This window comes from Pygocentrus nattereri, chromosome 14, assembly GCF_015220715.1.
Source record: "Pygocentrus nattereri isolate fPygNat1 chromosome 14, fPygNat1.pri, whole genome shotgun sequence".
Lineage (NCBI taxonomy): Eukaryota > Metazoa > Chordata > Actinopteri > Characiformes > Serrasalmidae > Pygocentrus > Pygocentrus nattereri.
The window spans coordinates 17,967,023-17,987,654 of record NC_051224.1 but is presented as its reverse complement, the minus strand read 5'-3'; the positions used below and the strand labels follow the sequence as shown (position 1 = coordinate 17,987,654).

At 40.0% G+C, this 20,632-nt stretch overlaps 1 protein-coding gene across 15 annotated transcripts in view; it reads right to left on the bottom strand.

The window, feature by feature from the left end:
- The window catches only part of si:ch211-278a6.1 (SRC kinase signaling inhibitor 1), a 244,733-nt gene that overhangs the window by 43,787 nt on the left and 180,314 nt on the right, over nt 1-20,632 (bottom strand). For 11 of the 15 annotated variants that reach the window (XM_037544604.1, XM_037544605.1, XM_037544607.1 and 8 more), the window contains 5 exons: nt 20,249-20,376; nt 18,328-18,348; nt 15,719-15,876; nt 2,747-2,922; nt 6-136 (listed from right to left, as the gene is read on the bottom strand). In XM_037544604.1, coding sequence (XP_037400501.1) covers nt 6-136; nt 2,747-2,922; nt 15,719-15,876; nt 18,328-18,348; nt 20,249-20,376 — 614 coding nt within the window. The remainder of the gene's footprint in view (nt 1-5; nt 137-2,746; nt 2,923-15,718; nt 15,877-18,327; nt 18,349-20,248; nt 20,377-20,632) is intronic. The other 4 variants (XM_037544611.1, XM_037544612.1, XM_037544606.1 and 1 more) reach the window with 3 other exon arrangements.

The window sequence follows — 20,632 nt, the reverse complement described above, 5'->3', positions numbered from 1 at the left end:
CTCACTCTTTAGCTCGGTTAGCGTCTCTCCCAGTCGCCGAAGCACTGTGGCCTTTTCCTCCAGCTCCTGCACTGTAATGTGCCTGTGGTTCACTGAGCTCTCCTTCTGGATCTCCTCCACTGACTTCTCCAGATCACTGAGAGAAACAAAGTCATCCTCTGATTAGTCAGCCATTAATCCTCCTGGCTCTGCTTCTCAAAACATCTCATCTTATTTTGTTTTTTTCCCTCACTCTTAGCACACTGAATATGTTGAAAACCTTCAATTAATTGTGGTAATAAGTACACTTCATGCAAAAGTTCCTCCGAAATCATGGATGCTAATAGAGAGTTTGTCCCATCTTTGCTGGGGTAACAGGCTCTACTCTTCTGAGAAGGCATTATAGTAGATGTTAGAACAGCTCTGAGAAATAGACTGCATTCAGCCATAAGAGCAAGAGGTCACTGATATTAGATGATCAGTTCTGTCACTCGGAGCAGATCCACTGCTGCACAGCCTAATGCTGGGGAGGCTTTATATCCCTGTAGCTGATGCTTGGCATTGGACATGCACTGACTCATCTACAGTTGCTCCAGAGTGTCCCATTCTGTTGATCTATGCTTTTCTATGGCGAAAATCAAGCTAGCATTTGTGTAACTCTGGACAAAATAGAGAAGAAAGCAGGGACTCTATCTTTACTTAGCTCAAAATGGACACAAGAGACTAGACACAGAGAAATCAAACTGGGGTAACGTATCTAGTTAGCAAGTCATTTCTTTCTTTTGAGTCATTTTTTCCAGTGTAATGGTGATTTGAATACAGTTATTACAGCTGCAATAATAAATAAATAGCTTACATTTTTCTTCTATTTGATTTTTTGTGAAACTGATGTACCAAAATGGTCATCATTAATTTTTCCATGACCATTTTCCAACCTCCCTTTATCCCTCAAGACCAATATAAAATAAATGAGGTATGTTCTGATTGGCTGCCCCATATTGTGCCTCATTCACAAGCACTAAGAGCTGAAAATCTTCTTATAACTTCAGTGGGCTGGGCTAAACTGCCATAGGCTGAATGGGTGGATATATGTAAATGCATTGGTTCTTAGATATCACAGAAACAATAAATTCAAAATCAGCTATTTTTGTAGCTTATTTTCCACATATATGGACATTTTTCAAATGTTCCAGCCAGCAGGGACTTTTCCTAGTCTTTACACTGGAAAATCTCACTCTATACACTACTGTAGCTCCACTGTAGGATGTGAGCATGGATGTTTTACAACAGGTGTAGCAATGTTTACATTTTTAATTTTGGGTGGAGTGTCCCTTTAAACTCTATGGCTCTATGGCAGTGGTGCTTGCTGCTGTAATTTTAGAGAACATTTTACTTTAAAGACCTCCATCCATGTTTATTTGACAGGAACAATAGGGAGTTTATCTGAACTCTCCACAACTTACACAGCAATCTTCAATCTTTCTTAGCAACAAATCCCTCCATTCTCTCTCCTCTCTTTCCCTCTCTGTCTGTCTATCAATGCATGTCTTTTTGTATCTATCTATCAATAGCAGTCTATGTGAGCCAGCCCTGCTACAGATACTAAAATAAACGGAGCTCAGTCAGAGTCTTTACACTGATGAAAATCCAATTTAACCACATCAAGCAAATCCACTCCCCACCATATGCTGCAGAACACCAGCGCACTGTAAATAATTGAATCACATCAAATGGCTGTTAGCTACACTTAATAAGCAGCATCAATTAACAACAACGCGCCAGATTCAACAGCAGGTCGGAGATGCAGATTAAGAGTCTTAAGTGCTTCAATTGCTGTGGAATGAATTGCTCAACACTGTCATTTGACAGCTTTTGGATGATGAGCAATGTGCAATTGTGCTGAAGTTATGTTGAACATATTTCGAACACAAAATGAGTGTAGCATGTTCTAGCCCGGACTCAAGGAGGACGCTGGAGGCAGTATTCAGGTTTGCAGCAGCAATATCTTTACTTCGTACACCATAAACACAAACCAAACAAAACCAACGCTATGCTGGCCACTTTTCAGTGGCTTCAACTAGCTAGCTAGACTTTTCAGTCTCTTATTCAAGCTTTTCAGCTCTTCAGTCCCCTCTTGTTGCTCCTGCTTGTCCCTCTCTCTCTGTTCTTTCTCAGTTCTTTTTAAAGGGGCTCACGCCTTAAGGGCAGCGTGAGCACCTGAGCCGAAAGGGAATGAGAGCTTGCTGCTTCGCCTCCCCATTACATCCCCCAGCTGGCAGTATGGCTGCCTGGGTCGAACGTGAGGTGTAGTGAAGCGGCATCGCTGCATAACAGTATTAACACAATTTCTGTCAGATTTTACTTAAGCAATAAGCCACACAAGGCTTTACATTACTGTGATTTTTCACGGAAAGGTGGCTTATTGCTTTTACAAATGGCAGCCAACATCTTTTAGCCTGTTAGTTAGCTGACCAGCTTAATTCTAGTGAAGAACATCAGTTGTCAGCCCCTCAGTTTAAACAAATAACGGGTTCTTACTTTGACAACATACTCGGTGCTCCATGCGAGCAGCATTACAGTTGAAGATTATTCTATAACAACAGCACAAGGGTGTCGTGGCGCAGTGATACAGAGTTCAAATCATCATAGGCGATCATAGGTGTGCGTTTATTGTGAATTTTACTACTTTTTTGATTTCAGGACTGGAACTATCTGTTTTATAATGTTTGGGATTTATAGCTGGGGATTAGCTCCTGTAAGGACTCACTGTAGCTGCTGTATGATGAGCTCCTCCTCGTTGAGATATTTGAGTCTCTCCTCCTCCACCAGGAGGCGCTGTCTTTGCAGTGGATCCTCCTGCTTCCTCAGAGCATCAGACACGCGTACGCTCAGCTCCATCTCCGTCCGCTTCATCAGGGAGCGCACCGACTCCTGATTCTGCAGCTGCGTAATGATAACAACCCATCAGCTTTCACATACATATTCATGTTCAGGCGTCTGCTTTCAGTAATATAAAGCCACAGTTCCCTTGTACATACATGAATAAAATGATCCCAATATACTGCATCATGTGCAACTTCATAGGTTTCACACAGTTAGGAGCGTGAAACAATTTGTAAAAAATGTAGACGGTTTCATAATCACTGAGAAAGCTGAACACTGAGAATGAAGGTCTAATAAAATGAACTGCTTATGTGAAATATTGAATAAAACATCTTGAAGTACCTTCTGGTGTCTGGCTTAAGGTATTTAAATCTACACTCTGTATGTAATTGAAGTCTGAATATGAAATATAAAATGAATAGGCATATGTATCAATATACTGAATATGAAATATTTTATTAATATGAGTGATTCCAAACTTTTGAAGGGGATATTAATGTGCGTATTGACCTGTCTTTGACCGTATAAAGCTCTCACTTCATCTCACAGTCAATTTTTGTCTACTGAACTGTCCTTGATACACTGTGCGTGTGCGTATGTGTGCGTGTGCGTGTGTGTGTGTGTGTGTGTGTGTGTGTGTGTGTGTGTGTGTGTGTGTTTAAGCACTGTGTGTCCTTGGCAGCTTTGATGTGTTGAACTCATTTTGGAACCATCCAGTTCAATAATGACTGAATGTAGATCTACAGTTCTGTCCTTGAGTTTAATATCCTAATAAAGAGAGAGCGACAAAAAGAGAGAGAGAGAGAGAGAGAGAGAGAGAGAGAGAGAGGAATAAAGAAAACGACAGTCAGACAGAGAGAGAGACAGAGAGAGAGAGAGAGAGAGGAATAAAGAAAACGACAAAGTCAGACAGAGAGAGAGAGAGAGAGACAAAGAGAGAGACAGAGAGAGAGGGAGAGTGGAATACAGAAAACGACAGAGTCAGAGAGAGAGAGAGAGAGATAGAAAGAAAGTCAAAGAAAGAAAGTCAGGGTGAGTCAGAGAGGGACAGAGAGAGAGATAGAGATAGAGAGAAAGGTGACAGAGAGAGAGAGAGATAGAGAGAGAGAAAGAGACAGAGAGAGAGAGAAGAGAGGGAGAGAGAGGAATAGAGAAAATGACAGAGTCAGAGAGACAGAAAGAGACAGAGAGTGAGAGAGAAGAGAGGGAGAGAGAGGAATAGAGAAAATGACAGAGACAGAGAGAGAGAGAGATAGAGAGAGAGAAAGAGACAGAGAGAGAGAAGAGAGGGAGAGAGAGGGATAAAGAAAATGACAGAGTCAGAGAGACAGAAAGAGACAGAGAGTGAGAGAGAAGAGAGGGAGAGAGAGGAATAGAGAAAATGACAGAGTCAGAGAGACAGAGACAGAGAGAGAGAGACAGAGAGAGAGGAGAGAGAGACACTGGGTCTTGACATAGACAGGCTTAATATCCGACCATTACCTAATTTCATATGAGCTACATCTTAGCTATAATATATGTATGTCCCCTTGCTATTCTACAAAGCGCTCAATAAAACCTTTTACTGCCCTACAATTCATTGAAAACCTTCCAGAAATATCAACCCCAGTCTCCACCCCATCAGATCAAATGGAGTTAGAATTACTAATTATTTAGAAAATACCTTTCAATCTACTTTAGAAAATGTGGTGCCACTTAAAATAAAAAGGCCAAGACAGAAAAGGCTCGCCCCATGGTACAACGATAATACCCGTACCTTAAAACAAACAGTTCGGAAACTAGAGCGGAAATGGTGACAAACAAAGCTGGAAGTGTTCCACTCTACCTGGAAGGACAGCCTTATAGAGTATAGAAATGCCCTCACTAAAGCTCGCTTAGCATATCTGGCCTCAGTGATTGAGAATAATAAATAAAATCCTAGAGTTCTGTTTAGTGTGATTTCCTGAATCACAAAAAATCTGGGAGGTACTGAACCACAAATTCTGGCAACTCTCACCAGTGACGTTTTTATGGACTTCTTTAATAATAAAATTGAAAATATTACACAACAAATTCAACCCACAGTATTAAAAGTGCAGCTTTTACGCAGACGATATGGAACTGTACATATCAGCCAAGCATGATGACAAATACAGATTAAAGAAAGTAGAGGACTGTGTAAAAGATGTGTAATGTTATGTAACTTCCTCCTACTAAACAGTAACAAAACAGAGGTTCTCCTTCTGGGCCCAAAAGTGGCAAGAAGTAAATGATCAGATTTAACTTTAAATCTCGCTGACTTTCCAGTTACACCTGGCTCAGCAGCAAAAAATTTTGCCGTCATAATTGATTCAGATTTATCATTCGATCAACACATAGGCAGCATCACTACGACAGCTTTTCTACATCTTCGTTCTAAATAAACATTGCCAAGATAAAAAATGCCCTATCCCTTCATGATGCAGAAACTAGTACATGCCTTTATTACTTCTAGGCTACATTATTGTAATGCACTACTGTCAGGATATATGAGCAGGAATCTAAGCAAACTTCAACTAGTCCAAAATGCTGCAGCCAGGGACCTCACAAAAATTTGAAAATCGGATCATATCAGTCCAGTGCTATCATCACTTCATTGGCTGCCTGTTAAATTCTGTATTGATTATAAAATTCTTTTATTGACATATAAAGCCCTTCATGAGCTCGCTCCTGAGTACCTGCAAGACCTTATTTCCTAATACGAGCCATCATGACTACTCAGATCTCAGAGTGCTGGCTTATTAATAGTTCCTAGAATTCATAAGGCTGCAGTTGGGGAAGAGCTTTTTCTCATAAAGCCCTCAAACTCTGGAATGATCTTCCAGAAACTGTTCGGTACTCAGACACAGTCTCAGTCTTTAAAGCTAGGCTGAAAACTCACTTGCTCAGTTTAGCTTTTGGTAGGTAATGTTCCCCCTTAGATAAAGGCAGCAGATCCAGGGGTTCATGGACACAGGGAATTATAGTAAACTGAGACACTGTTGCTGTCGTCCCGCTGCTCGCACGTGGTCACTCAGGTTTGTGGACGGTGGAGCGGTGGCATACCAAACTGTTTCAGGGTGCTCTCGTGTCTGTGTGTCCTTCTGGTTCTCTCCTTTTAGTCAAGCTGTTATAGTCAGATTTGCCGGAGTCATTAGCCACAGTCTGGAAATGTTCACATTCCCTGTTTTACGCACAAACAGACAGAATAAAACTAATTCCATCCCCCTGCATTTTACTGAGTATATGACAGCCCACATGCCGGACACTGAAGGATGACTGAAGGAGAGCTGTCCTTCTACCTGCTTCAGACCAGCTGCCCACACCCCAGCAACCGCCACGTGACTTGGACTAGCTGAGCGGAAAACTACATTGAAGTTTTCATAGATTCCTTGGTATTACTACTACTAATACCACTGCTATTAATATTAGTAGTATAATCATTTGTAGGTAGTTTGACCAGAGGAGGATGGGTCCCCCTGGTGAGCCTGGTTCCTCCCAAGGTTTCTTCCACAGCTCTGAGGGAGTTTTTCCTTGCCACTGTCACCCCTGGCTTGGTCACCTGGGGGTTTTTACATTTATGTTAAAACGTTGCCTTTTCTGGTATTTCGTAAAGCTGCTTTGTGACAACATCAGTTGTACAACATGCTATACAAATACATTTGATTTGAATTGATTTGAGAGAGAAAGAGAGAAAATGACAGTGAAAGAGAGAGAGAGAGAGAGAGAGAGAGAAAGAGATGGATGGAGAGAGGAATAGAGAAAACTACAGAGTCAGAGAGAGAGAGACAGAGACGGATGGAGAGAGGAATAGAGAAAACGACAGTCAGAGAGAGAGAGAGAGAGAAGTGAGAGAGAGAGAGAGAGAGAGAGAGAGAGCGAGAGAGAGAGAGAGAGAGAGATACACAAATAAATATGACTCAGTGAAGGCATATAGTAATACATGTGGGATATAACGACATCAAAAATCAGAACACACAACTGCTTAAAAAGGACTTCACAAGCCTGCTGTCTTCTACAAGACTGTGGTAAATCTGTATGTCTATACCAATTCCATCACTAAAACGAGGTTCAGGACGTTTTTAGTCGCATTTTAAATCTTCACACCTGGCTCTGAAAAACCTGCCTCTGCAAAAACTTAACGTTTCTTGACAATTTTAACCTTTTCTGGAACTGCCCTGCTTTTTACAGAGTTGATGGGATTCATCCCAATAGGCTGGGTTCACAGATTTTAGGCCACAATATATTTTACTCTGTTTTTAACTCCAGATGACTATTACATACCTCAAACTCTAATATCTCTGTAGTTTTGGGTAGAAAACCCAGGACCAGCTCATCATCAAAAATACATTTTAATGGTTTTATTAATCCAGAAAAAATGTATTGATACAACTCCAATTACTTTACTCTCACAAGAAAACCCTGCAGTAAATGCTGTAACAGATCTCGAGAGTTTTAAAAACAGATAAGGTTTAGGCATAATTCGTCTTAACATTAGAAGCCTACTCCAGAAGGATAAAATGGATAAATGGATAAAACAGGACAAAATCAAGTCCTGATTGCACAATCTGATAAAGGATATTTTAATCCTAACAGAGACTTGACTTAGACAATCTGTAAGTGATGAAGATGTGGCTTTAAATGATTTTAACCTTTTTAGAATAGACAGAGAATCAAGAGGAGGCGGAGTAGCTATTTATGTAAGAGTAACTATACAAGCCACCTTATTAACTGCAGTCTCCAAAGAAAAATACTTTGAGTTCATAGCTCTGAAAGTGCCCCTTGGGAAAAATAACTTATTTTAGCTGAGACATACAGGCCTCCCTCTGCTCTGTCTTCTGCTCTTGATGAAAGCCACTCTTTTATCACAATCTTTTAATTTAATCTTAACTGGCTTTCTAATGCATCCGATTACTTAAAGGAAATATGTGGAAATCTTACCCTCACACAATTGATCATGGAATCAACACGCCCAAATCTGAAGGATCCCACCAAATCTACCCTGCTAGACTTAATTCTGTCCAACAAAATGGACAGAATTGTTGCCTCAGCAGTCTGTGGCCTTGGTGTAAGTGACCACTGCCCCATTGGATGCCTTAGAAACAGTTCCAAAAACAAAACAGGCTCTCGGATGGTGGCCAGAAGAAATTTTAAACATTTTAGCGAACAGGCTTTTCTATCTGACTTAGCAACGAGTGAAATCCACCTTACACTAGAAATTCCAGATGTTGATTTGGCACTAAACCACTTTAGCAACTAATTTCTAATGGTGGTAAACAAACATGCCCCGCCCCACAAAAAGCAAAGAATAAGCGACAGATCAAGTCCTTGGTACACTAGTGAAGTTTCCTAATTTTCCTAATTTAAAGCCAGAAATAAAGCTTGGTCCACTGCTAGACGCACGGGAGAGAGAGAGAGAGACCACTGGATCACGTTCAGACAACTGAGAAACAGGTGTAGCTCTGCAGTTAGAAAGGCCAAATCAGATTATTATCTCAGCCTGATTTCCAGCTCTACAAACACACAGATCTTCTGAAAAACTGTAAAATCCCTTAAAAACAATTCCTCTACCCTTCCAACCAGTGTTATAGTTGATGATCAGCTGATATTGGATCAGAAGGAAATCTGTAGTTTTTAACACACGTTTTGCTGCAGCTGGTCACATTTTTGAACTGACTCAAATTGGGAGTTAGATAAAACTGACAACAACTCTACTGCTACACAGAGCCATGGTCTCTTCACACTCCAACCCTTCTCTCCAATCACAGTTGCTAAATTTCTTACTACTATTAATCCACAAAAAACTACAGGTGAAGATGGGCTGGACCCTTACTTCCTGCGTCTAGCAGCCCCAGTTATTTTAGAATACATAACATATATTTTTAATCTCTCTCTTTTATCATGCAGAATTCCCAGGATCTGGAAAATAGCTCATGTAACTTCCCTGCATAAAGGAGGTGAGGCAGCAGATGTAAATAACTACAGGCCAATCTCAAAATTGTCCTGTTTGGCTAAAATTTTAGAACTCCTAATAGTCAACTGAAATCATTTCTACACAAAAATTCTGTCCTGTTTAGCTATCAGTCTGGCTTTAGAAAAAGACACAGCTACCACACTGGTTTTAAATGATACACAGCCATAGATAGGAAGAAGCATTGTGCATCTATCAAAAGCATTCGATACAGTTGATCACACTCTTCTTCTAAGGAACTTACAAAAGATTGCCTTTGATACAAATGCACTAAAATGGACCAACAATGATCTTTTAGACAGACAATAAGGCGTAGCACTGATTCATAACAAATCAGATTTCTTCAGTATATCCAAAGGAGCACCACAAGGTTCAATTTTGGGCCCAGTTCTATTCAATATATATTTTAATGAATTTGCAGCCTCTGCCTTAGACTGCAAAGTACACCTGTATGCAGATGACATGGTTTTATACTGTTCAGCTGACTCTGTTTATGCTGCAATAAGAAAACTGCAATGCTCATTTAATACTCTACAGGTTGCTTTGTGTAAACACAATCTGGTTTTAAATGCTAAGAAAACGAAGTTCATGCTATTTTCCAGATGAACTGATACAGATTTTAATTCTGTAAATCACTACCCTGACAGGACCCAACATTGAGAAAGTCACAGAGTATAACTACCTTGGCTTACAGCTGGATGATAAACTCACTTTTAAACCCCATATTAATAAAGTGGTTAGCAAATGTAGGCAGAAGCTTGGTTATCTATAAAAATAAATATCTAAATATCTATATATATATATATATGTATAAATATCTATCTATATAAAAATAAATCCTGTTTCCCTGTGTTTAACCTTACAAACATGCATTCTGCCAGCTCCCTCAAACCACTGGACTCAGTCTATCACTTGGCACTGAGGTTCATCACTGGAGACCCTTATAACACTCATCACTGCAGACTGTATTATTGTTGTTTAAATATTTGTCATTTCAATAAACTTGTTTATTAGGTTTTTAAAATTATTTTTATCTTATGTTCCTCATTTTATTTTTACTTGATTTAATTAACCTTTACATCTTGTGTATGTTTTAATTTCTGTTTTATTATTTATGTATTTATTTATTTTATTATTCTATTTTACGTATTTTTTATTATTATTAATGTTTCACTTTTTATACTTGCCTGATTTGAGTGTTCATTTATTAAATGTACTTTTATGTACAGTCCCTTACTCTGTACTAACTTGGCAACATTGTAAATGAGGTGCACCCTCATTGTTCTCTGAGACTAAATAAAGATTGAAGCGCATTTGTGAGTTCAGAAACTGATGTTGGACGAGAAGGCCCGGCTCACAGTCTCATGCTATTCTTGAGCCAATCTGAAGGCCACATGAAGTTTGGACGTCTGTGGCGATTGACTCTGCAGAAAGTTGGTGACCTCTGTGCACTATGTGCCTCAGCATCCACTGACCCCGCTCTGTCAATTCACTGAGCTCCTGAGAGCGACCTATTCTTTCACAAATGTTTGTAGAAGCAGTCTGCATGCCTAGGTGCCTGGTTTTATACACCTGTGGCCAGGGAAGTGATTGCAACACCTGAATTCAATGATTTGGATCGGTGAGTGAATATTTTTGGAAATATAGTATGTATATATACATACACTCACTGGCCACTTTATTAGGTACAATTGCTTGTTAACACAAATAGCTAATCAGCCAGTCAAATGGCTGCAACCCAATGCATTTAGGCATGTAGAGGTGGTCAAGACAATTTGCTGAAGTGCAAACCGAGCATCAGAATGGGGAAGAAAGGTGATTTAAGTGACTTTGAACGTGGCATGGTTGTTGGTGCCAGACGGGCTGGTGTGAGTATTTCAGAAACTGCTGATCTACTGGGATTTTCATGCACAACCATCTCTAGGGTTTACAGAGAATGGTCTGAAAAAGAGAAAATATCCAGTGAGCTGCAGTTGTGTGGACGAAAATGCCTTGTTGATGTGAGAGGTCAGAGGAGAATGGGTAGACTGGTTTGAGATGATTGAAAGGCAACAGTAACTCAAATAACCACTTGTTACAACCAAGGGACGCAGAATGTCATCTCTGAACGCACAACATGTCGAACCTTGAAGAAGATGGCCTACAGCAGCAGAAGACCACACCAGGTGCCACTCCTGTCAGCTAAGAACAGGAAACTGAGACTGCAATTCGCACGGGCTCACAGAGATTGGACAGTAGAAGATTGGAAAAATGTTGCCTGGTCTGACGAGTCTTGATTTCAGCTGCGACATTCAGATGGTAGGGTCAGAATTTGGCGTAAACAACATGAAGCATGGATCCATCCTGCATTGTATCAACGGTTCAGGCTGGTGGTGGTGTAATGCTGTGGGGGATATTTTCTTGGCACACTTTGGGCCCCTTAGTACCAATTGAGCATCGTTTAAATGCTGCAGCCTACCTGAGTATTGTTGCTGACCATGTCCATCCCTTTATGACCACAGTGTACCTGATGCACACTGTTCTGATGGCTACTTCCAGCAGGATAATGAACCATGTCACAAAGCTCATATCATCTCAAACTGGATTCTTAAACATGACAATGAGTTCACTGTACTCCAATGGCTTCCACAGTCACCAGATCTCAATCCAATAGAGCACCTTTGGGATGTGGTGGAATGGAAGATTCGTATCATAGATGTGTAGCTGACAAATCTGCAGGAACTGTGTGATGCTATCATGTCAATATGGGCCAAAATCTCTAAGGAATGTTTCCAACACCTTGTTGAAAGTATGCCACGAAGAATTAAGGCAGTTCTGAAGGCAAAAGAGGGTCCAACCTTTTACTATCAAGGCATACCTAATAAATAATAAGTGTACCTAATAAAGTGGCCAGTGAGTGTATATATACAGTACTGTGCAAAGGTTTTAGGCATCTAAGCAAATGTTTAAACAATTTACCTCAGCAGTGAGTTTATCACAATATACATTAGAATAAAGTCATATTCATAATACAAATAAATATAAAAACAATAAAAAGTAACAAGAATTTCTTGGGTCAATATTTTTCCTTCACACCTTCACAGCCACCACAGACACTTGTTAATATCATCAATTACATCATGAGCACAGTTTAATGAAGCACTGATTGGTCAAACCAGGAGTTGCTTTTTTAACTACATACAATACTGTAATACTGGGCTTCCTCGAGGAGAGGATTGAAAAAGGTTAAACAAACACTAACATCCATAAAATCATTATTTATCATATATATATATATATATATATATATATATATATATATATATATATATATATATATATATGCACACTCATTATTAATATTCTATCAATTTTGTATATTCAAATATTACCACTTTTCTCAGCAAATAAACACATACTACACAAATAAATAGATTTTGAAAATGTGTCTTTGGTGCCTAAGACTTTCACACAGTACTGTATATATATATGTATGTCTTTTATATGTTAATTTAGTTTAATTACTTTTCTGTGTATTACATATGTTAAATAATTTTTTTTGCTGTAACTTTTTATATTGAGCACTTCTTTTATCATTTTAATAACAATTGTTTATTGTAATTCATGTCAATAAAGCTGTTTGAAACAAAAAACTAGAAAACATATAGGCTGAGAGAAAATAAGAGAGAGAGTACGTGAAGAATGAGAGAGAGAGGGAGAGAGAGAGGGGCACTAAATTCTGTTGATATAAGTATTTTGCAAATGCAGCTCTTCTGCCCTCAGGAAACTTTTTTTTAGTTTTGTCACATATAAAGCACAGAAAATAATGCATCACTGTAGTGTGTGTACTTGGCTGTGTGTGTGTCTGTTAAATAATTCATGAGCCGCATGAAAACTTTACATCCACTGCTGTCTCCCTTGGCAACAGGCAGGGTCAGAGTTTTACACACACACACACACACACACACACACACACACACACACACCCACACACACACACTCACAATTTAAGTGGTATCCAAAGTTTTTGTGTTGGGGCATATGTTTGTTGTGAGCTTAGGGTCAAAATGACAAAACAGTACACAAATAAAGTTGGTACATTTTATTACTAATACGTCCAAATAGCAAACAGAAAAGTATGATATGGTTATTCAGATTGAAGAATTTATTCAGATTGAAGATTGCTGTAAATGGTTCTATTGTACTACTCGGTACTACTAAAACGGGTTCTTCTATTGTTACAGACTTGACATCGTAACAACAAATACAGCAAACCTATAACGTCCAAGCAGAAACAACTATTTACAAGCTTTTAACTCTCTCTCACTGCTGCATGGCTTTACCCATCATGCTCAGCATTTACTGCTCCACATGGCCCCGCATCCCGCATGTCCATGCCTGAATAAGCCAGTAGTGGAACGCTACAATATTACTATAGCAAAATGCTAAATATCGAAATATCTACACATATTCTGACCTTAACGTTCTGCAACAAAAAGATCAGCGTTGACCCAGTGGCATAGCTAGAATGAATTTTTTTGGAGGGCCTGATTGCAGGTTAACACGGCCAGCTAGGAAGCATTATGTCCCTGAGTGAGCTTACCTAGTCTACTTCATTGTAGCTACCATAACCAGAGAGAAAAACAAAACTTTAACACAACACATGACTGCTGACCCAACATTTAACTGCCTTGTTACTGTGACAGCTGACAGAATTCCATGGTGGCTAAAGGCTAATGAACCACTGTCCTATCTTTCACTGCTGTAGCAGCAGGCCTGCACAAAGACGTAGAGTCCCTGAGCAATTCAGTTGACTGCTTCTTTGTGATGAGCCACCACAATATCAAGATGTTCAAGCTTGTAGCATCTTGAGGGCATCTGCTGACCACAAAAAGCTGATTAAATGGCCACACACAAACACACTTACTGAGCAGTTGAACGCTGTTGAAGTTTCCGGGCTGGGAGCTCATGCGCCACAAAAACAAATCAAAGTTTCCACATAAAAACTAAACAAAATGTTCCCACACTATCAGAAAATTCATATTTTATTGGAATCGTGGGAATATTTTGCCCCTATAAAGATACAAACACTCACACTACACTTTTCATCATTTTACTATTCCACTAGTGGCCCAGGCCTGTCAGAGCGGTGATGGTGTGAGAATTCTCAGTAAACTGTGTGGAAGTGTCGACTGAACATCCCTGCTGTTGCTTCTGTCTGTGTGTTTTATTGGATGTTAGACGCGCCGTGTTGGAGACGCATGCTGTTCAGGGACGGCTGGTCTACGTCTGTAAGCTGATAACTCATTTTTTCTTGTTGCACTTGAAGAGACACTCTTGGGCTCAGAAAGACCCCAATGTGTCAGAAATGTACAGGCCTGTCTCTGCTCCCTGTCTTGATGGAAATTTCCTCTGAACTACCCTCTTCACATGGCGGGAGCGTGTTCTGGAGTTTTGGCAGCTGCACTGGTGCTCACAAACCCAAAAGCTTAGCGAGTTAAAGAAACTTAGCTACAAAAACATACTGAATACTTATCTTAACTTATGATTTGTGACAAAAATGGTCATTACCCTGCTGTAAAAACTAGCATGCATTCCATGATGATCTAAGCTGGTTTATACGGGTCTAAGGCTGGTTTAGCTTATTACCTAGCATGGTCATGCTGACTGACCAGCATATCAGCATCCAAAACACAACATATGCTGGTTTTACAGTGCTATAGCATATATGCTGGTTTTCTAACAGGGTAGTGTGTTGCTTTTCCTTGAAATTTCTAAATCCAAATATAGTCAGCCAGCCAAGACATGTTTGGTTTGATTTTTTCGCAACTGGAGCTATGAGGCTAATGTAGCTCACAAGTGATGGAAGCTGTATGACCAAAAAAGTCTTGACTGGCCAATTTTCTTTGGACTAAACGTAAAAATGTGAAAACATCAGAATGTTGTCAGAATACTTCACATTTCCCAACAAAACAAAAACATTTTATCCAAACCAATGTAGTGGTTTGAGTTTGCACTGTGCCATGTGCTCTGCTTAATGGGTTCACCACATGGTTTATTCTGAAACCTCCCCCTGACTGTGATTGGTCCTAATCACTGCATCATTTATTCTGAAACCTCCCCCTGACTGTGATTGGTCCTAATCACTGCATCATTTATTCTGAAACCTCCCCCTGACTGTGATTGGTCCTAATCACTGCATCATTTATTCTGAAATCTCCCCCTGACTATGATTGGTCCTAATCACTGCATCATTTATTCTGAAACCTCCCCCTGACTATGATTGGTCCTAATCACTGCATCATTTATTCTGAAACCTCCCCCTGACTATGATTGGTCCTAATCACTGCATCATTTATTCTGAAATCTCCCCCTGACTATGATTGGTCCTAATCACTGCATCATTTATTCTGAAACCTCCCCTTGACTGTGATTGGTCCTAATCAGTGCATTGTTTACTGGGACATCCCACTGACTGTGATTGGCCCTAATCACTGCATCATTTATTTAGACCTCCTGCTTACTGTGATTGGTCCTAATCACTGCATTGTTTTTCTGAGACCTCCCCTGACTGTGATTGGTCCTAATCACTGCATTGTTTATCAACACCTCCTTGGTCATAATCACGTTGTATTTTTTTTTTTTGAGACCTCCCCCAGACTACGATTGATTTTAATCACCACATCATATTTTCTGTGGCCTCCCTGACTGTGATTGTTCATCATGTCACATGGTTGCCTGTATCATTGCACAGAATGGGTCTCTAGCAGTGTTACATGCCAGTGAAGTTTATTCCAAGGGTCCTCACTCCCTCAAAGAGCATGCACATTCAAAATAAACAGTGTAGCATCTGTTTATGTATGTATGTGTCTGTGTGTGTGCATGTATAAGAAGGCTGAGGTGTGTTACCTGCATCTTTCTAAGCTGGTCGAGCTGCTTCCGCAGGTCAGTGGCATTCTGCTTGAGCTCATGTAAATGGAGCTGCATCTGCAGTCGGGACACATTGGAGCCCTGCGGGGTCATGGCAGGGGGCGGCATCAGGGCCAGTGGGGCCGATGGGGTCAGAGCTAGCAGACAGTACCAGACAAGGTCAGGAGCTGGACGGTGCCATCATGTGTTAACTGACGTATCCACACTCTTCCCACAAATGCATTCTTTCATAGCCACTGCTTTTTGAGGCTGGACAAGCTTTACAGGACATATATAAAGCTTGTCTACCCTAGTTCTAACAGAACTCATGTGTGGGCAGAGCATAAATAGGCCAATAACACCAGCACTAAAGCACACACATACTAACACACGCTCACACCTGACTGTAAGGCACACAGACATGCCACTTCAGTTCACACCCGCCACCGCACTTTTACCCTCTTTCACACACACATAAATATAGACTGGGAGCACAGCGCACTGTCTCCTCTACAGTCCATATGGTAGGAGTGAGCATGCTATTAGTGTAGATTAAAGTAGAACCAGGAATAGTAGCATTCTCTAGTGTCCTAAATGCTGTGGAACTTCCACGTAAGGTGAACTATGGAATTAATTCACTTTCATAAGGAATACTATGTATAATGAAATGATGAGATTTTGTGTGATTTTGCAAATTGTAAATCCATAATCAGATTTTAAAATCTGTACAGTCATATGCAAAATATGAGCACCCCAGGTTTTGTCAATGGTTATATGAGAAAATAAGTTAACACATCTTTTTCAGGGAACGCACTTAATTATGACTTTTTTGCATATTTTACTGCACTTTTACTCAGCACAAATAAATAAAAATAAGACTATAAAAATATAAAATATGGTATCATTTTTGCACAGGCCTTTTTCCTATTACATTAAATTCAGCAAATAAACAGTAATTGTGCATTAAATTGTGTATAGGTGTGTTCTTTGTAGAGGATGTGTTATTTTATTTTCACTCTTCAACAAAACATGGAACTTTAATCAGGGGTGCCCAAACTTTCGCATACGACTGTAAGTGTTTGCGACCTATATTTTGCAAGAATAATATATCAATATTATAACTGCAAATCCTCATTTACTTCTTATAGCACTGGTGTAGTAATTATGATTTACAGTTTACATATTAACAACTTTCATGCTACAATTATGAATCAATGTTTATACTGCTAAAGCAAGAATTCACAATTCCAGCGTTTTCACACTTAAACGTCTCATGTTTTGAGAGGTGTAATCCAAGTAGGTGGCTCCAGAAAGCTGAGGAGGCTTAGATGTAGCCTAAAAACACCTGATCTTCACAATCTGTGAAAATGAGTCAACGTCAAAAGCAGATTAGTGAAGCAACCAGAGACACTGTGCAGTCGGATTGTGACCAAAATACATCGTTGAGTGTGTCAAGCACTTAATGATATTATCATCAGATTACTGCAGTTATCTGATAATTCAAATGGTCATCTTAACAGCATATTCCATTTTCTCAGATTGATGTCTAGAAATCTGATAAGGAAAGCTGGATTTTAGCTCAGTAATCAGACTTCTCAGTGCATGTAAACTCTAACTTTGATTTCTTTCAGATTTCTCAGTCTGCACATGTGCAAAAACAAACCACGGAACTGGAAATAAGTTATGGTCATTAATATGAAGTTACTCCCCCTCCTTTGCGGCTATAGCAGCCTCTATTCTTCTGGGAAGACCTTCCTCAAGATTTTGGAGAGTGTTTGTGGGAATCTGTGCCCGTTCAGTCCAAAGAGCAATTATGAAGTCAGCAACTATTATTGCATGAAAGGGCCACATCATCCCAAGACTCTTCAGTGAGGTTGAGGTCAGATCTCCTCAAATTATTCCTGTATAGAACTCACAGGGCCTTTAACAAACTGTTGCTACAAAGTTACATGCATATAATTGTCTAAATGCCTTTTTATGCTGTAGCATTAGCATAACCCTGCACTGGAACTATAGGGGCCAAACCATGAAAAACAGCCCCAGTCCATTATCCCTCCTCCACCAAAAATTACTGTTGGCATGATGTGTTCTGGTCTGACAAACCCAGATATATTCATTAGACTGCCAGAAAGGAGGAACGTGATTCATCACTTTAGCCGATGCTTGGCACTGTGCCAAGTAGTTTATGTACAAGTTACAGGTTTGAAAAAATGATTATGGATTTTTGATTCAGTGAAATTATGATTTTGCATTGCATTCACATAAAGTTCCTATTGAAAGGAAATTAAGTCCATAGTGATTACATCTTTAAGAACACACACACACACACACACACACACACATATGCACACAACAGTCAAACACACACACATCTTGTGAGAACTGTGTAGAATTTGAAAATAGACAGGGAGTTCGGGAGAGTGGGAGTTAGACTGTGGAGGAGAGAGAGGGAGCCATAGTTAAGGCACAGAAACACACGCACACGCACACACGCGCACACACACACACACACACACACACACACACACACACACTAAAGCTTGTGTGTGTGTGCGCTTGCACACACAGGCCAAACGACTGGAAAGACACTTGAGCAGAGACAGAGCTACCTTTCCTCATCAGCCGGCCAGCTGAAACATACAGTACAGGCGGTCAGCTCATCCAAGTGAGAAAAAATAAACAAAAAACCAAAAAGAAAATGCAAAGCAACCAAACAAATACAACAGCAGAAAGAGAAGGGATGCTACATCAGAGAAACTGGCCATAGTTCAAAGTCAGGGTGAGACACTGAGACCTCTGAGAAATCTTCTCACTGACCTACTGCTGAGGGGCTATAGAGGGGTAACTGATATTACACTCGGGGTGAAAAACCTTCTAAGCCAAATCAAACCCATCTGAACCCTTCAGCAGTGTGTTTGAACTAGCCTTTAAAATGCAGTCTCTGAGGACTTTCAGAGAGAGAGAAAGAAAGAGAGAGGGAGAAAGGGCAGGGGCAATGGGTGGAGAAGACAATGGAAAAAGATCACACACTAAAAGAAAGTAGGAAAATAAACCAATAAAAAGGAGAAAGGGGCAAACAAGCTGTATAGTGTATACTTGTTAGCCAACAAGCTAGCTAACATGGTGATACCAAAGGATTTATTGTCAGCTAGCTAGCGATTTCTAACATTAGCTCACTCTTGTTTCTATGTTGCTCACCAGCTATTTTTTAGGCTTTTTAGCTTTTTTATCCAATTTCCTCACTAATTTAGTCACTCACTAGCCAGGTCTCCCCGCCATCACACAAAGCTACCAACACAGGCAGGGTAAAGAGTAGCATGCGCTTCCAACACACGTGAAGCACCACTTTATCTTTTCAAACCACTGCTAACAGTGGCATCAACATTCAACATGCTTGGAGGAGAACACTACCTGCCAATTCTGGTATGTCAGGTAACAGACACCCATGTTGGATAATATCACCCTGAGTGACGGGGAGAAATAATAACAAGACAAATGCCCAGACTGTAGCTTTAGTGTTAGCCTTGCTCAAAAGCACTAGTAAATTAACCCCTTCAATAGAGCAAGCCTGACATTGGGCGCAAAGTTTTACTACACATTTTCAAGAACATAAGAATGGCTCAGCTAGTTTGCATTAAAGTCCCCTGTAGTTCCTGAACATTAAGCCTTAGTATGTAATAAGCCTGGGATTTTAAGGGGTTAAGCGTTCATGAGTCATCTTTGAACCTTAGCATTATTTTTCTGTGGACATTACTATGAAAATTTAAAAACACTGATACGCCTGAAACTGAAGTATTTACTAGTTTTATTTTAGGTATTAAAGGGCCCATATTCTACATCTTTCTACTTTTTCTTGTAGTTTTTTTGTACTCTTGTGGTTTTATGTACCCATTATAGTTAATTTCGACATGACTATTTCCTACATACATGATACATGATCTGATTGGCTGCCCTATACTGCACCTCTTTTACAGAACAGCCTGGGCTGAAACATTCCTTATAACTTCAAAGTAAATAGGTGGAGCTAAATTGCTGTAAAATTAGTTAGCATTCATGATGTTACTGAAAAATTTAGTTAAATTCCACTCAGTTTGCATCTCAGTTTCTATATATGGCCTGCATGGGCTGAGGAGCGAAAAAAAATTACATACTACATAAGGCTTTTATTTTGAAAAAGTGAAGACAAATTCATTATATTATATAGGCCCTTGAAAAATAAAAGTAAGAACCAGTGATAAAGAATAAGTCATATTTGTGTGAGTAATGTTAAGTAATGTTAACTTTGATATTCAAGATTTAGCTAAAAAGAATGCCTTCTAAGTTGATTTAACCTTACTTAGCTAACTAGCTTGTTTGCATGGGCAGCCCCGGATGTTGGCTGACCCCAGGACTGCTCCTGGCCCAGGGTGCCTCTGATTCCTTTCTAATCATAATTGCAGTAGGTGACGACTACTTTTTGTCACCAATCAACTCCGTCCTGACCTTGACATGTCAACATGCCTCAATAACACTCGAAGTAGTGTTACTCACTTCCTGTTGCGGAGCCGTCGCTGGTGGATTCCGTCTTCTCGCTGGAAGAGAAAGGGAAGGGCCGTGAGAAGTCCGCCCCCTGGTCCGGAGGGCAGCCAGCCATCATGCAGAGACGCAGCAGGCCGCATCTGAGGATCACACAGCCGTGATACTGACGCTGCCCCCAACACACTGCAGAACGCAACACTGAACCAATACCGCACTGCAATAACTAACCCTTCATAACCGCTGCACTGCTGAACCTAACGACTCCCTAAACACCAATCAGACCAACACCAAGAAACAGTGACAAACCTAGCAGTCAGGTCTGAAACGGAGTGATGAAATAACTGAAATTTATGAGATTATGCCTAAACTTTTTATCCCTTCTATTTAACTTCTTAT